The sequence below is a fragment of the Larus michahellis genome, chromosome 1 (assembly GCF_964199755.1).
Source record: "Larus michahellis chromosome 1, bLarMic1.1, whole genome shotgun sequence".
Classification (NCBI taxonomy): Eukaryota; Metazoa; Chordata; class Aves; order Charadriiformes; family Laridae; genus Larus; species Larus michahellis.
In genome coordinates this window covers 210,426,239-210,444,403 of record NC_133896.1, presented here as the reverse complement: position 1 = coordinate 210,444,403, position 18,165 = coordinate 210,426,239, and the positions used below count along the sequence as shown (strand labels likewise).

At 40.8% G+C, this 18,165-nt stretch overlaps 1 protein-coding gene across 2 annotated transcripts; it reads right to left on the bottom strand.

The window, feature by feature from the left end:
• Window positions 1-761: 761 nt before the first annotated feature.
• CWC15 (CWC15 spliceosome associated protein homolog) lies at window positions 762-17,924 on the bottom strand. Of its 2 annotated transcripts, none has more exons than XM_074571206.1 (7): window positions 17,802-17,924; window positions 15,362-15,501; window positions 13,093-13,205; window positions 12,081-12,169; window positions 11,204-11,314; window positions 1,806-1,924; window positions 762-1,112 (listed from the first exon to the last, which is right to left on the bottom strand). In XM_074571206.1, exons 2-7 carry the CDS (start codon window positions 15,490-15,492, stop codon window positions 983-985), a joined length of 693 nt encoding a protein of 230 aa, XP_074427307.1. In that variant the 5' UTR covers window positions 15,493-15,501; window positions 17,802-17,924; the 3' UTR covers window positions 762-982. The 2 variants fall into 2 exon arrangements, with proteins under 2 accessions (XP_074427307.1, XP_074427315.1); XM_074571214.1 differs by having other exon boundaries at window positions 17,820-17,911.
• Window positions 17,925-18,165: the final 241 nt, after the last annotated feature.

Below are 18,165 nucleotides of genomic sequence, written 5' to 3'. Positions count from 1 at the left end.
CCAGTGCATCCCTCAGCCAAGATTTCAAACGCAACCGAGACGGCAGAAGGAGGGGGGGAAACCCCTCCACAACTAGAGATTTTTTTCATTCATTCCTATTATATACTGTCCTATTAAATGCTAAAATGGACATTTAAGAAGTAAACGAAGTGTACTATGGCATCTTGAGGAGATCATACATTTAATGAAGAGACTCACTTGACAGTTTCTGACAACACTATTACTACCGAGCCACGCACACACAGCCTGAGCCTTGCGGCCACGTGGTTGAGGCACTGAGCACTGCAATGGTTTATTAAGAAGGAAAAAAACCGCCACGGTTCCACAGAGCATTTCCCTCTCAGTGCTCCCCCAAGCATTACACAGTATCACCCCATACGCGCAGAGCCGAGAGAGCCCAGAAAGCAGGGCTCCTAAGAACTTGGAGCCACCCCACCAAACCGTAACTGGGTTGACAGTAAGAAACTAAAATGGAAGATTATTAACTAACTATTAACTAGTTAGAAACTAGCTATTAAGAGAAAGTATGTCCAGTTTGCTACAAGTACAGCTCTTTTCAGGTCACAGTGCTTACCATACTCAGCTATTTGATAATACTGACATTTATACAGGTTGTGTAAGTTACAAACCACCATCACTACAAATACAGGTTGTTCTAGAAAGCAATTTCGACAATTAGAAGTATTTATTGCAAACCAGCTTCTCTCTTCCACCATTCACAAGGCAGCCAGCAAAAGAAAATGCACGTGAACAGAAAAACATTCATGAAACACAAACTGATTTAATTAAAACTGAAAAGGAAAACATGCTGCAGGAATAAAAACTCCAGATACATAAGCAATTACTAATTATGAAGCTGTTGATGATCTTGATAAAGCATTTGGGAATTCATGACCAAGGATTCAGCCTTGAATTCTGAGGGAGAGGGAGGGAACAACCATGACCTTCCAAGTCCTTCAGCACCACCGCACATAAAACTGTACTACTTGATATATTTTTCCATGAACTTTTTGTGAAATTCTGATCGCAGAGTATCATTCACGAATCTTTTGTCCTTTTTTGTTTCGTCTAACCCCTTGGCACAATTCTTGAAGACAACATCATCATCCCATCTGAAAAGAAAAGGTTTTAACTTCAGTAAGCTTGCATGAAAATCAGGTGCAATTTACAGAAAATATATAAATGAAGTTTGGCTCTCCTATTCAAATGTACTAAGAACTTAATCTTTAGGAAAAAAAGATGTATTTTTCTAATCCAAGCCATCTCCTACGTGCTTCCAAGTTAGAAGTGAGATGAGTATCAGTAGATTAAAGGTTATTTTATCTCTACAGAAAATAACAACCATTTGAACAGAGCAGAAAAAACCTTGAATGTAACGGCCCTAAGCACAACAGTAATTGTAATAGTCGCAAACAAGAACTGTATTGAGAAAAGGCTGTTATTTATCATTCTAGTTACACTAAAAAAACAAGTAAAAAAACCAGCTAGGTTTTAAAGGGCAGCAAAACATCAAGTTTCTTGAGGAACTTTGGTCCTGTTACTTTTTTTATCATTGCGAACAATGCCAGACAAACGCAATTCTCAATCTTCTTCTCTCTTTTTTAAACACAAAATAGCGGGATGATTTGTTCTAGAGAAATGCACACGACAATCACTACGTGCATCCATGTCCCAGTTCTACATTACACTGCTTGTGACAAGATCCGAGGAAGGAAATAAAACCTGAGGGCAGTGATGACATTTTCAGACTCTGAGTAACAAGAGGGAGCAAGGGGGTGGATATCAGAGTAGAGACGGCACGGTACCTCCTCTTCACTTTGAAGTTTGCTTGAGGCTGTGCTGGGCCAGTGAGGTTCAGCAGTGGGTTACCACTCAGAATGTTCTCCATCCGAATTCTTTCTTCTTCAGCCTTTTGCTCTTGTTCCTGAGAGCCAGAAATGGATAACATTACTTTTCTGGGCCATTTTTCTCATCCAGCTGGTAGAGACAAACATTATTTAGCTGCGATCACCCACACAGACAGAGCTTTAATTCCTAGCTCAGACTTTTCAGAGCATTTGACACCTGCGTATGAGCAGAATAAGGATAGAAGCAGAGACACTCTAAAGAGCTTAACATTGCTAATAAACTGTCACTCTAGCAACACTCATATCTGCTCTACTTACCTCTGATGTTCCATCAAATATTCAGTTAAATTCTAGCTTTACCATTTACATATTTATTATATTAAAAATTCTATACAGATTAAAAGATTTTCTTTATCCTCATGAGAAAAAAGAGCACATTATACAATATTCATTAGGTGGAAGAAACCTTACAGCATGTTGAAACTTCTCTGTCTTCAGCAATCTGCTTGGGTTTTACAACTACAACTTCCCTAGGGACCAATTAAAAAGAATATTGGGAAATTGAAGGTGAAACTGAGCAGGGGATGTCATAAGACTATTTAAGATTCCCAATATTAAGGAGCAGAAAAAATTTCTTCTGCTTGTACCATCAAAAGCGTGTAACTCAAGCCTAAGTGAAGCGCTGCACTACAGGCAACACAAAGTAGATTTCACTGCCCACGCTTCCAAGCTGTATTAACATATTTAGTGACTTAAATGTTCACAGATTTCAAAATGAATACGTAATACTCATTTTACATCAACTTATTTTTCCACAACCTTTCAAACGTATTACAAGGACTGCTCTTTGATGAAAGTACCAGAAGGAAAAAAAATAAATAATAATAATAAAAAAAATCTTTAATTTGGGTGACTAACTAGGTTTCCTGCTCCCTGTATGCTGAAAGGTGGTCTGAAGATATTCTACTTAAAAAATGCACTGAAGTCTCATTAGCAGTGCAGAGACTCAACTATGGCTTTTAGAAATGATATAAACTAGAGACAAAGAGATCACAAGGTTGTGTGTTTTGTTTGGTTTTTTTTTTTTTTTTTTTTTTTTTTTTTTTTTTTTACAAACTGCAGAAAATTCATGGCTGAGGGCTGCTACAGAATCCCAAAAGAGGAAATGTTTTTCTTGATGACAGCGTTTACAAAGTTTAAGTGCTAAACTTGAACGCTGATGCTAGCCAGAGTTCTCCAGCTTCAAACATTTAATCAATACTAAGTGATATATGACTAAAGCTATCCACAATTTACAATGCTTTTTAATTGGACTGATCAGGTATGTGGACTATTCCTATAAAACACCCCAACCCTCTTAAGAACAATACCAACTTAACATACGTATGAACACCAGATAATTCAGGATCACTAGTAAATATTTTATCTTTCAAAATCGACCCAAGTTTTAGTTAAACACCTGCCATTACACTGCTTTTGATAAATAAAATTTACAACCAGCTGCAATTAATTGCCAGTGGCATGGGAAAAGCTCCTCAAAAGGGCACACTGCTTAAAAGCATGGCACAGCCCTGTAATGCCCTTATTAAAACATGTGTGCAGGCAAAACTTGCCCTTGCTGCCGTATCCATGGAGCTTTAACACAAACCGCAGCAGCTAAGAGTTATCAACACAAATAAACTAAAGTTTTGCATTTTCAAACACAGCCCTAAATCCAGCATTTGCATTCCAACTTCAGTTGTCATTACCACCCCAGTAAATAAGGAAACACAGAGAGCAAAAATATTTGATAAGGAACAGCGATTTCCCCCATATTAGAAATACAAATTCAAATTATACATTTATTTCCTCTGTGAATTACACACATGAAATGTATGCAGCTTCTTCTGTACAGTATGCCAACCTCTGATTTACCATCTTCTTTCCCCATAACATGGAGAAGCCAACAGCATTGAAATCCCATTTACTGCAGTCCGGGTTGCGTTCCCACCAGAAGTCAAGCAGCTCTCAGACTACCTCTCTCAGCACATGCATGCAAAGAACTAATTTTAAACTAAGCAAAATCTAAGATACTGGTACAAGCTAAAAAAAAAATAAAAAAAATCAGTATTGATTTTCAGGTACCTCCCGAGAGGTGATCAGATTCTGTTTAAGCCCATTAGGCAAATTTACAACAGGATGCAAGCATGTGAAGTGCTCTCTGTGTTGTGCAAAATGAGGTGGGCTCTGCCTCATTAAATTTAATCTCTGACGCTCCATTAAAAGTGAGACTTCGAAAATGCAAGAGGTCTGGGACAAATCTTAAAAGCAAATAAAAATGCTACAAACCAAAAATTCATACTGGACCATACTCGAGAAGGCAGCACTAATAAGAGCATTGTAAGAAATTAATACTCCCCAGCTGCCAAATGCTTCTGTAGAGAGAACTTCTTCCAAGTTCTACATATGCAAACAGACACGGCAGTTTTCCATTTTAGAGCTGAACTGCAGGGAAACTCTTCTCAAGGTGGCACACGGAGCATGGCACGGTCTCGCCCTCCGATTTCTAAGACATTAACCTCCACCATGATCCAAAGTTACTGAACCCGTGCATCACGCACCGCTCCCTCTGGGGGACGCATACGTATCTTAAGCTGTTTATTTCTGATGCATGAAAATGCATCCACACACCACTGACAAATGCCAACACACAGGGTTTATTTGATGTTCAAAAGTCCGCTGGAATCAGTCAGCAGCTTTTTTGGGGAGGAATTACAGTTCTTCTCCCCTCTCTTCCCCCGTTTCAGATTTAATCTCAACAGCTCCTAAAAAGCTGATTGTTCGGCATTCTCTACTATGCATGAAGAGAAGTGAAAAGCACTCAGTCACTCAAATTACTAGACGGAGATAAAGTCAATATTAGAAATCATTAAAAAAATATGCACGTGGCAGTAACTACTGCACATTTCATTTTTCTATAAGGTTTTAAAAAGGCATGTTAGGCATCATCCTAACTTTTAACCCATGTCATATCCTTCAGCCTCAATTAGCCTGACACAGTTCACTTTCTGATATGAAAAAAGCATTATCAAACTGAAACGTTAAAATGTGGTGATAAGAAAAAAGAAAAAAAGAAAATCAAAACTGAATAACATTTTTAAAAAGCACTACATTAGAAGCTGTTGTATAAGACTAAGAGCAGGATTCAGCTCCAGATTAAGACACCTACATCTAGATATCTGCTTGTGGGCATCTGAGCTCACATATCAGCAAAGATCTAGAGAATAAATGAAAGAGGCGAGACAGCTCTTCTGCTCTGCTCACGCTAAATTACACGCACCAGAGACCAGCCACCTCCAGGCTCCGCTGACTGCACCTCCACTGCACCACCACGGAAGCTGGGATACAGAACCTGTACACTGACCCCAACAACTTGGCATTTCAAGCTCGACTGAATTCTGTTTAAAACTGCTAATTGCTAACAAAAAGCTACATTGACACCAATCAACTCCAACTCCAGAGGACTGGGAGGTAGTAAAAACTGCACTGTAATCAAAAGAAATGGTAGGGACCATCTTGGGAATTTCAAATGGTTGTATTTTACTTTCGCACCTATTAAATTATTAAAAACAAGTATAAACACAACACTAACAGAAGCTGTCAAACCTTCTTTTATAGTGACAGCAGTTACAGAAAACATCCATGAGTCTTATTTACAAAGCTTGATTTTTCCCTATCGCCTGTCAGAGACGCTGCAGAGCCCCTGGGCACTTGTGTGGCCGTTGGCTGTTTCTCGGCTCTGTTCCCAAACAGAACTCTGCTGTTTTTCAGACCCGCAGGGGCAGCACGACTAGGAGTAGTTATGAACTGCATAAACTTATCTTTAGTGACAAAGATCAACAGATTAGAGTCTGAGAGCAAGCAGGGAACAGATCTGTTGAGTAAGGCATTGCCAGTTTTAGTCACTTCACAAAGAAGACCTGGCACACATGGTCATTTATTTATGGAATACAGTCCCTCAAAGCTGTTCTAGGCTGAATGACATTTCAACATATTTGCTACGGGTTTTTAGGGAGCAGGCTAATTCTGAATATTAGTCTTGAAGATTTTTTTTGTATTATTTAGCTTCACTAAAACTTTCCAACGAAGGTATTCAAGATTTAAAAAAAAAAAAAAAGGTAATTAGTATACTAAGTTTTGTAGCTTAGAGACACAACATGGAGGAAATACTAGGTGTAATTCACAGTGCTGTAAAGTTGACATTTATGCTTAAGCTAAGTTATACATTTTGGCCAGAGCTGCAGGATCCCTCATCTCCAGCCAAATGAGGTTTTCATTATGTCTCAGAATTTTCCACATAAATCTTCCATTGCCCACTCCTCCACTGAAAGCCGGGACGCTCCAGGAGATGGAGCATGGGTTGTATCAAATCAAACAGACCAGACATAACCTTCATCGCTGTCTGAGCTTCGCACCTCTGAGGCACGATCAAGCACAGCTGTTCACAAAATAAGCGTCTCGGGTTGCTCCAAAGCCTACATTGTTCTTTTGTGTGGCGGAACAAAGGCTTATTAAGCTAAAACACTATGGGTACAACAAACCCACAACAGAAGAAAAGCCTAAGGGGGGGGGGGGGGGGGAAATATATTTCTCTAGTCACTCCACCTTTTCTAAAATAATGCCTCTTTGCCTGCCTTTCTGCTCGGAAAGACGAGATATACAACTCTTTCTAAGCCATTTTAGCAAAAAAAAAAAAAAAAAAAAAAAAGCTACAGATTATTTCATCACTAGACAGCAGCGTTGTGCTTTTCAAGGGCAGCGTGTTGCACCAACTATCTGCAGTGATGAATCAGAAGTCAACCATGTTGTAACCACCGCATTAGAAGCGGAGGCAATAGAACAGGAGTATTACAGTGTGGTGAATAAGACTGGGCTGGCAGAGGGCGTCCTGTACCCCGAGGAAGCAGATGGAGACGCTGCCACGTAAATTAGATCTCAAAGCAGGCCTCCACCATACAACTGAACTCACCATGTGGCATCACAGCTGGGGAAAAAAAGAAGCGGACAAAACTATATTAACCTCAACTAAACAATTATTCCTTATCTTGCTGTAAGAATAACAGTCCCTTGGCATATTTGTTTCTGTCCGCAAAGGAAAGAAAAACATTATTGTTACCATGGATTTTTTTTTTTTTATAGTTCCTACCCTTAGCACAGAGCAAGATTACTTTTACAGAAAGTGCTGAAATTCTTGAAATGACTCCATTGTATTAAAGTAAGTTATCCTACTCAGTTTTTATAGATGTTGAGTAGCTGAAGGAAAACTTGAAACATTCACACTTCATTGAAGGCTGAAAAAAATAATCACATAACCTTATTTAAATGCTAATTTTTGAATGACAAACTATGACAGCACTGCCTTTAGGAGCAGGGAACAAAACTTAACGCAGAGATTGACCCCAGTTATTTGATCCTTTGCAAAGTACTAACTCTATGCAACACCGCGATTCAACTGATTGAAACATCAAAAAACACGAGCACAGAATAAACACAACTGCAGTGTCTATACACAGATTTGTTGTCATTTTACCCACAAGGGAGGGGACATCATCATTAGTTCTTGGCAAGGGTAAGTATTACAAGCATGTCTCAAACATCTAATGAGGAAACATACTCTGCCATCTGCTTTTGCCTCTTTACTTAAACTCTTTCTTAATCGCTGATTTGATATTCTAGTTTTAGCTAGGCTCTTAAAATTTGAGTGAAAAGGTTAATACCTATCAAGATGCATTTTCTGATGGAACTCTGTGACACAGCTAAAACACGGGACAGAGCTAAGATCTATTTTGACCATCGGTAAAGCAACATAATCAGTTATAGAGAAACACCTGGTGAAATAAAACTGTTAAGAAAAGAAACCAAAAACTTTAAGTCTGTTCTCAGATAGATAAGGATAAAATTACTGGGTGTTAAAATAGCTTTGCTGGAACTGCACGCGTGCAGTCAGCTGCTCACTGGATTGAGGTTTGTTTTTAATTATTTCAATTTACCTTTTAAGGATGTGCTTGAAAATCAAGAGCATTGTAATGCTTGGTTTGGAACGTTGAAGTGCTTCCATGAAACCTATCCATGGATAGTTCACACAGAGAGCAGACCTAGCATTTGTAGTTTCAGACAGACCCAGAATTATTCCACAGAAAAAGGCTTTCAAAACTAAAATTTCCTGGTTAGCTTAGTGTCTACTAGAAAAAACCTGAGAGATTAAAATTGTGGAGGGCGTGAGAAAAGTCAGGAGGACTCCCATGCTCAACCAGTGTTTCAAAACATTTGTAATATTTATTCAATGATTTTACAGAATTCAAGTGAATTTAAGCATTTTGAGAAGTTAACAAGCATTGACAGCAATTGCTAATTTGGTTGACAAACTATTTGCTTCACAGATTAAAGGGAAGTATCAGTGTGAAGGAAGTTAGAACCTCTTACCACTAATATTCGTCAAAATTAGATTTAGAAGATTTATACGGAAAGTGATATTACCACATAAGGGAACTTAACAGAGAGCACGATGATCTGAAAACCCACAGATGTCTCCTCTTTTGTTTTTAACTGCTCTCTCACCAAAGATGCATTTTAAAGGAGTCATTGTTCTTTCATGGCAACCTAAATACTGGACACCAAAGCGATGAGTCAAAGCAGTTAACAAACATACACTTGACTTTAAAGTCTCAGAAATAATTGGACTAGCCTTTTAATAAATCAAAATAAAGAAAGTATCAGGAAAAAAATTACATATGGCATACATTTTGGATATATTACTGTATTTTACCCACTTCATCTTTTAAGACCTTGGAATGCTTCAAGAAGATGCAGAGACACGTTAATCTGTCCGTATAACAACAAAGAGATTTGAGAACGACGTGCAGAAGAGTGAAAAGGCATTCACTCTGCAGTTCCCCTTCGCCTTGCCACTGGTTTACCCAGTACGGACAGCAGCATTTCAGCAGATAAACCACCCCTGTATGTGGATTAGGACTAATAGCGACTACACAATTAAGACTTTACATGAGATGTTATTCTGAAGTCATCTGGATGACTAATAGAAGGTTACTTACTAAATTAGGTTTAAATTACAGTTTGCAATACATAATAATATGAAATCCCACATATCTGAAGGGAAAAGGGACTTAGACAAAATGGCTACAAACCGCTTTGCCAGTAACACCTTATTTCAAAGCCATGGAAAACAAGGTATACTCTAAACAGAATGCACCCCTAAAACTGATATACCTAAGTGATCTTTCCTAAGGAGACCCTTACCCCTGAAGGCTCTTCCAAGGTTGCGCCCCGCCCTGGTTTTTACTTTTTCCATCAATGTAGTTTTAGTTTCCTCCTCTCAAAAAACCCCAAGAAAATAAAATTCCAAGTACCTGTAGAGCACCCACTACTTACTGAAGATGCTAATTTTTAAGAGAGTCTATCAGCCACCAACCAGTGAAAGTATGCACAGAGTAGGTAGTGAACATGAAACAGTGTGCACTATTGCAAATAAATAACTAAAAGTTAAAGCAAGTGTATACATTTGCAATAAGTGTTCACGTATTCAGTATGCACGTAGCTTTGGACATTATAAACCCTGCTTCTGGAGGAAGAAGAACATCCATGAAGGTAAAAAATAATAGCAGTTAAGAGACAGCAAAATAAAGCAAGAGATATACTAAATACTCCATAGCTTTTAGCACCCTCTAGTGACAAAATAAGAATTTCATAGAGATTGTAACATTCCTGCTTTCTACACATGAAGAGAAGCACACATTTGGTTGTCTATGCTGCAATTTACTACCATTATTTTCCGAATGTGAGTTTTCTACACTGAAATGTGACAGTATAATTATATATACTGTTTAATCTAGATGCGTAATTTCAACTCTCAGGCAAAGTGAAAAATCCATACAGATCTAAGCTTTCATTTTAAGCACTGTGCAAGAACAGCTGAAGTAGAAGCCTTTCCTACACACTGCCACCCTTAATTTGTGGTTTAGTACATTTCACACAGGAATACATGGAAGAATTGTTGCCAGCATTTTCAAGTATTTTCACCAGGTTATTACTGCAGAACACAATTTCACTGCTGTGTGATGTGCTTCAAATGCCTTAAAGAGATGAGAAATGCTTTCAGACACACTTTAATGTAAAAGACCACTTGTCACTTGTAGGCCAGATAGAGAATCAAGTATCAACAGTCTTCTACAGCAAAATTTCTGCACTGAAGCAGCATGGTACAGCTTTTAGCCTTCCAAAGTACTTAACTCCAAAATTGCAGAGCTTATTGGTTTTACAGGCCTTGTTGATTCTAAAGAGAAATTTCTATATGGTTAGCCAAGGGTGGTCAAGCACTACAGTGTTTAAAGTATTATTTTCTCCTAGTTGTTCCTAGCGTCTTCTAGATGCTACGCCCTGTTCGCTGCCAGCTGACTACTGGAGAGCATTTGTGAAAAACATGAAATTAGAAGCATGTGTGTTAAGCTCTGATAAGGTTATTAGTAGTACAGAGGCGCCAAAACATTAAGTTGTCACAGCAGCGAAGATCCCAATCAGTATTTAATGTGTTTATTTAGCATGTTCTAAAAACATCTCAGATTACCTTATACAAAGATGACAAGGTTGTTTCTTTGTTTTGTTTTGTTTATTTGGTTGTTGGGGTTTTTTACACTAATGTAGAATCTATGTATAACAACACACAAAACTATTCAAACTTAAGCATGCAACATTTTTGAAAAGCACTAAAATGATTTACGCCCTACTCAAAAAAAAAAGAGCTTACTAAAAGCAGAAGGAATGCTGCACGTATCGAGCACTTCTGTTGCACCACCAGAGGCGGAGCGATTCAGTAGTGCAGATGAAATATCTGGACTCCCAAATTCTGTTGCGATACAATATTAGAGCCAGTACAGTTCATCCTAAATCCTGATCAGTTTGATAACAGACTATTCCCAAAAACAGTCCCTAGAAGTCCATTCATCAATAAACGATTTCGCTAATGCACTCCATCCCAACAATCTCTTTTACACCAAGGAGGTGTGTGAACCAACAGCATATGGTTTGATCCCACTCACAGGAAAACAATCTCTAACTACAGGGACTTCCCTCCCCTTTCAAGGGCAGAACGTGGTGTTTCTATTCTATCTGTAGCGAGAGAGATTATAGGGAGGTATGAAGGCTACAAGAAGAACAAATCCATCAGACTCTACTTGAGAAAAGTTTTGAAGGGCACTTACTTTGTTTACCAGTTCTCACTCATCCTAAGTCCTTTAGGCACGCTAGTTTTAATAAACACCAGTTTGCAAAAAACAGATGCTTTTTAATGGGTGAGATTTTACCTTTCGAGCCTGTTCCTCAGCTCGTTCTTTCTTGATTTTTTCCAGTTCAGCAAGAAGAGCTGCAGTGTCATCATCATCACTGTCTTCCAAGTCCTCATCTTCATCATCTTCCTAATAGCAATAAATGGAAACAAGAAGCAGCTCATTCATTTCATTTAATAAAACCAGTCCCGGTCTGCCCGGTTAAGGCTACGATTTGCTGCTGGCTAATTTCGTACTTGGGTGCTTGCATCAGCAGCAAATACAATACAAATGGTTTAGTTGCTCTTGTACAGTAAAGTCAAGACAAAAACATGTTTGTGCTTTTTGGATGACCACAATTAATTTTTTTATAATTCAAATGCTATGTAGCTGACAGATTTCTAGAGAATGACCGTCCCCAATGACTCTCTAATCATTGTAACCGAAGTCATTATAACAGTGTGCCCGAAAACCCTATCCAATATTGCTGGGACCAAATACAGCAGGATTAAAAAACCCTCAGCTTACTGTCAAGCCTTAGACCTAACTCCTAGACTTCAGCATGAGGAGAGGAGCCAAGAGGAAGAATCCATTCCTCATGCAGACAGTCAGTGTACCTCAACCTTAGGGGAATTTTAACCTAGTAGTTGGCTGAGTCTAAAAAGTCACTCATTCCCCGTACTTCGAGTGGTATTTTCGGTTCCCTAGTTTTTGTGGGCTTTCCAAGAACACCATTACAGCATGGACCAGAATCCTCTGAACGACTCTGGACTTCCACCACAGCAGAGTAACTGTAAAAGGAAGATATGTTGGAACCCGTGTTAAGCCTTTAGCAGATCTAAAAGTATATAATCCATTAACACCAAAATCCTGAACCAGGACAATGAAAGAAAAAAGACAGGAAAGAGATACATACATCAGTAAGCGGATCATCTGCATCAAGATTTGCTGCAGGAATCTGGTCTAGCCGAGGCTTCTTAGACACAGAAGATGATGTTGTGTGTTCTATGGCATAAGATTTAAAAAGAAAAGAGTGACTAAGTTACTTCATTTAACAGCATCTAATGTCAGAAAGCAAAAATCTTCACAAAGATTGCATTAGAGTAAGAGATAAAAGCTTATGCTTACATTTTCATCACTCAGTCTTAATGAATATGTTTATTACTCCCCTTTATGTATCCCTCAAGGGAAGCAATAACATCCCCAAAATTAAAATTTGACCTCAAAAAGTTTTTGAGGTCATTATTTCAAGAAGAACGAACAGCAAGAGAAAACTCTGTGCAGAAATATCCTTAGTCTATGTATCCAAGTGGAAGGTTCCCATTGGAGACCACCCCAAAGCATTACTGTTGGTCCAAACCACATCTGCTTTCGTCTGTGAACTTGAAAGCCCCACAATATACCTCTGTACATTTCACATCTAAACCTAAAGTACCTAAATTCTGTCAAGGTTGATATTATAAGTGACTACTTCTCAAAAAACACACCTTTGGCTCATTTTAATTATCACTTCACTATATCTAAACAGAATCGCATACTTTAAAAACAGACTTATTGTTATACTGGTGCTGCAACACTACAAGATAAGTCATTCCCCTTCTCCTTCCTGTCTTGCTTGTCCAAGTACAGAAAAAGCCCTTTATATAGCTGTACACACTTGTTGCCAATTCATTACAATCATACCGTACCAACTGGCCTGCATGATGGCCTATGCTTTTCTACTGGCTGGCCTAGATTTTTTGCTAGTATGAAGCCAGTGTGAAAGCCAGCGGACATTCCCTTGCAGGTCAACAGCTCTGAACTATATCAGACCAATACCCTAAATTCTACTCTCATGACATGCTGTCTGCAACCTCCAAACTTCCTACAACACCAAGTTCTGTGCAAGAGCAATGCCATGCGAAGTTGTTTTTGTTTTTTTTTTTTACCTCTGGTTGGTCTGTCTCTATTCTTTTCTCTTGCAGCAACCCGTTCTCTCTCCTCCAGCTCCCTTCTGAAATCACGGTTACGCACCTCTTCAGGAGCATCCTGAGTGGTCTGTCTGAAACAATATGAGGGGAGGGGAAAAAAAGCTGGAGTTGACAAGTCTGCATCCGGGAACAATTTTTTCAAGGAGGCAAGTAAATCCTGGGGTGAACAGGTATGTGTAGAGAATAGGACTGGGCACCATGTAGACATAAGTTTCTTCATCAACCCCCTTCTCTGTACGCATTACGCATACTGGCATGCAATGCCACACACACACGTTCCTTCCAGCGGCCCGCAAATGAATCAAAAGAGCTTACATAAACTCCTACAAACACAGAACAACAACATCTACCTCTTGTAGCTATGTCTAAATTTCCTTTTCTCCAGCAGTCCAAGCCCAGTGTCCTAGCAGACATCCACCAGCACTGCAGCCAACCTTCCTCACCGCTTTATTATCCCAAATTGCTGCTGCAAACACAGTCTCTAAGGCTTACAGATAAGACCAAGACTAGAATATGCTTTTCATAAACCTTTTTCCCTCCAAGAGACATAGGAGACAATCTCCCATGACCATTAAAAAAAAAAGTTGGGAGAACAGGCAAAACACTAGCTTTAGTGAAACATATTGCAAATACATGTTTTTGCCTCTTTCATGTAACACATGCTGTCCAAAAGCAACAGATTATTTATATTTGAGTCACACTAAGTTCCACCTAGAGAGCATCGAATTTTCTGTGGAAATCTTGAAAAGAACTAATGAATACAACCAAGCAGCAATTCCTTTCACCTTTCTGTGAACCCAGTGCTGGAAATAAGAGTGCCTGGAAGAAACCCAGACTTGAGCCATTATAAACACATTGTGTGCACAGCCTGTCTTCCTGATGAAGTATTTCATTTGCTTTTGTAATTAAAAACCTGAACTTGGAATTCCTGATATAGCTGCAAAATCCCCCCAAGCCCTGTGTCACTCAAGCGAACATGAGTGGAACTGAAACACTGAACTTTTCCTGCAATGATGCAGTCCTGGCAGTTTAACAAAGACAACTTTGTATTAGGTATTTGGGAGAAAGAACAGAAGACACTTAATGCCCTCCCCATCTCTCTCTCTCACTCACATGGTGGGATTTGTTCAAACATACACTGTATATTCCTGTACATATTTCTCCCCACACACTTCTTTCAAAGTAACAGACTGGTTGCAAACAACAGACCCCAGAGCAAGAGACCCTATTTTGTTTAAAGAAACAAACCACCAGCAATTTTCCCATAACAACAAAATCCATTTGACGGCGCTTCTTGTGCTGTTGATTTTGGTATTCTCCAAAACACTCCAACTCCCTTATGCATACGTATTCTTCAAAACCAAAGAGGCAGGAGAGAAGAGCTGAAAGGGTAAGCTTCTGCACAAAAAGGTGGAAACATAAAACTTCAACAGTAATATCACTGACAAGAGTAACATCAGTTAGATAGAAAAAAAAACAAAACACATTTTTAGGTTGACACATTTCATTTAAATTCTAGGTACCCATATCATATTGACTCCAGATTTCACTTTATCTTTTAAAAGGATAACGAAGATTTATTATGCATTTCAAACAGAGGAAAATATTCCTAAGATACCATTATCTTTCTCATTGATTAAAGCAATGTCCTTTCCCAGGACCTGCACGAACCACCTGCAGTGTTTAACATCAGCTCTTCCAGCATGTACTACTCCCTGAGTGCTATTCCATGATTTCCATGCCTCTTCTTAATGCCCTTCCCCAGTGGTCCTCTGCCAAATACATGATGCATTTTTCCTGCTTTGAAGACACGCTCAACTTCGCTCCTCTTATCCCATCTTGCTCTGGAAGTGACAGCACCCTCCGTGGCTCAGCCAGCTCCTGCTGTACCCAATGACAACTTTCTTTCCACTCCATCGCCTGAAATGCTTGGTCTCCAAAGCTTACCTTCTTCTGACAATTCACTTCCATAAGCAGTAGTAATAAATACCACTAAAATTAAACCTCTCCAATTACGTGCAATGCGTTCAATGTGGGTTTTTTTGAGACTCTGCTTTTGAGACTTCCACTTTTAGCCCACTCATTCAGCACCACTGTATAATCTCTGGTGTCTGCTCAGTGTCAAGCGCGTGAACATCTACCGTGAAAAATTTCAGAGTACTGCTCATTAACAAAAAAATCACTCCTGGCCTGTTTTGCCGTAAGACAAAAAGAAGCCAATACTAACCTGTATTTGATTTTAGTATGGGAAGGAAGGTCTCTGCTGGAGTACTGTTTGGATAGCTGACTTAAGTCTCCTTCACCTTTTCCTCTTCCTCCTCTTGCAGGTTCAAACGTTGGCCTCGCTGCTGTCGTCATTTTAAACTACTACAGAATCAAGGATAAAAACCAGTTGTTACTAAAACTTACAGTGAAAGACATTCACCTGAAGCTACTTTGTTCCTGGAATTGTAGTGGCAATGTCAAGTCCCACTACACAACACCAGGTATCACTTGCCACATGATCCTCAAAATTGAAGGAGCTTTTTATTGACAGACTTGACAGAATCTATGCAGATTTTCAAAAGAAAGTCTATTCTAACATGTTTGAAAGATGATACACAGCCTCTAACAGGAATATGAAGCTAAGTTTATAAAGTAAATAAAACCATCCAGGAGCTGGTCTCCTATCCTTAAGGCGAGTGGTACAGTCTTGCAACTAAACTCTTTCCCCTCCTGAAAAATGACAGCCAAAAATGACTGCCTCCTGGGAATGACCCCTCCATTATTCCCCAAATCATATCTAGGTACCATCACCAGCAACGCTGGTTGACACAGACCACACCATGTCTAGGATGGTATTCATAATTAAATACTGATGAAGTTCACGCAACTTGAACTCTCCAGCCCTTGTCATGGCCCTATTCAGTTATCTAGTACAGGCACAGCACCGTCCTTAATACTGCAGCACAGTCCTTTGGGACTGACCTGCACAGAGCTCCAGATGGCCAGCAAAACCTTCTGAAAGGTTACAGTTAATGTTTCCCCGGTAGCACAAGCCTGACAGCTTTATCCTTATGCAAGCAAAGTACAATTAAAAAAGCTTGGACAAATGCAGAAGTTTTCACCAGCTCTCAATTAGAAACTGCATACCACCAGCATGTCCAAAAAATTAACTACCTGATGCTCAAAATTGCTACAATCAATCCTTCTGTGGCAAAGACTCCAATCAAACAGACTCCAACCAGCCTCAGTCATGCAGACACTGTGTAAGCATGCACTGCGCTCAGCGCTGCCAGGGACGAGCTGCATACCCTGCAATCCCAAACCACCATGCCAAGAGTTTCAGATCGTCAACCAATGTCAAAAAACCCTGAACAATCGAACAGCGCCATCTTAAATGTGAAACTATGCTCCTTCCTGCTTCACCAAGACACATGCATCCATTAACCACAGACTAAAGATATGTAAAGCACAAGTGAGATACATCTGCAGAGATACATAAAGGCACCAGTGCTACCAATCAGAAAGTTGGATGTTAAAGGATGACAGGGAAACATTTTAAAGCATATTAAAAACCAGTAGAAAAAATATGATATTGTTTCATATGCTTCTGTAATATCACAAATGAAAGCTATCTATTTATGCTCTGCTTGCATTATTTGTTATTGTTTCACTTTTAATAAGATCACAAAACACATGACTTTGGTGTTAAAATAATAAACTAGATTGGCTGCTCACAGTAACATCCCACCAGGTAGAACACAGTTACTGCCACTGAACTAGTACTCAGAAAACAGAGTTCATACACAGAAACACCTTTAAAAAGAAGTGAGACAGTAACTAGCCTTAGCTCGTTGACCAAGGATTGCTGATGCTTTTCAGTGACACTGTGCAAGTCAGCTGGAGCTCAGCACGACATTTTAGCTTTGTCTTAGCACCAACTCTGCCAAACCCATGATCCAAGAGAGCCACTTGCTCCTAAAACTTATCTATGCTGATTACACATAGCGAAGGGATCCATGAATTCAGGTGAAGAACCAGATCCAGTGTGGCTGCATAGTTAACAAATCCCTGGAAACCGTTCCTGTTTCTTTTTTAAGTCAGTATAAGGCTTGGACCCAAGTACAAGAGCCCAAATTCAATCTGAAACGACTCAGAGACTGTCACACTGACCTCTAAGTTTCAGATATACAGCCCTAGAGAAGCCCCTTCAGCACTACGCGAAGACAGGGGTTATTGGCCACGAGAAAGTGACCGGGCTCGGCCTGGAGCTGAGCTGCCCCCGCCACGCAGTGCTACACATCGCCTCTGGACCCCTCCCGACCGCCTCCGCGAGGTACCGCAACCTCGAGCACCGGGCCCAGCCCGGGCATCACCCGCGGAAACCCAGACCGGCGGCAGGAGCAAGGCCGGAGCCCCCCGCCGCTCCCGCCGGCCCCCGGCCGGCTCCCTCACACCTGGAGCTCCGCCCTGAGGCCCGCCGGCCGCCCCCTCACCCCCCAACCCCACCGCCGGCCGCTGTCCTCCTCAGAAACGCTCCCGCCCCAGTTCCCCCAGGGCTCCCTCCGCGCCACGGCCACACACAGGCGCCCCTCCGGCACTCCCTGCCTTAAGGCCGCCTTTTTCCCCCCTCAGAGAGCCCACTACAGCCCTCCCGGGCACCTCCGCCCACCCCCGGTACTTACACCACAGCCTCCCCTCACCCTGCGCAACCAGGCCCTAAGCCGCCGCCATAATTCCGCCAAGCGCCCACAAGGCACCGCGCGGCGACCATAGACACAGCGCGGCGGAAACCGGCGCGAAAGGAGGCCTTACCATAGAGAGGACGGGCAGGACTGTCACGTGAGGGAGGTGAGACTGTCTGCCATGGTGGCTACCGAGGCGGAAGCGGGCGCTGTGGTGGTGGTGTTGCCTGCCTAGCAATGGCAGCCGTCTCCTTGTCCTCTTCCTCCTCCTCAGACCAGGGTTGGGCGAGCCCAGCTCGGAACAGGGGAGGCACCCGTCCTGCGGGCCCAGGGTTGCCCTGGAGGGGGACCTCGCCCTGAGGTG

Bases quoted from the DNA above. Each gene is read 5' to 3' on its own strand.
- CWC15 (XM_074571206.1), bottom strand. From the start codon at position 15,492: ATGACGACAGCAGCGAGGCCAACGTTTGAACCTGCAAGAGGAGGAAGA. The intron at 11,315-12,080 runs GTATGTATCTCT...TATTGCTATTAG, and splicing joins CAGATGATCCGCTTACTGAT to GAAGATGATGAAGATGAGGA. The intron at 1,925-11,203 runs GTAAAATCTCAC...TCTGGCTCTCAG, and splicing joins CTGAGGAACAGGCTCGAAAG to GAACAAGAGCAAAAGGCTGA.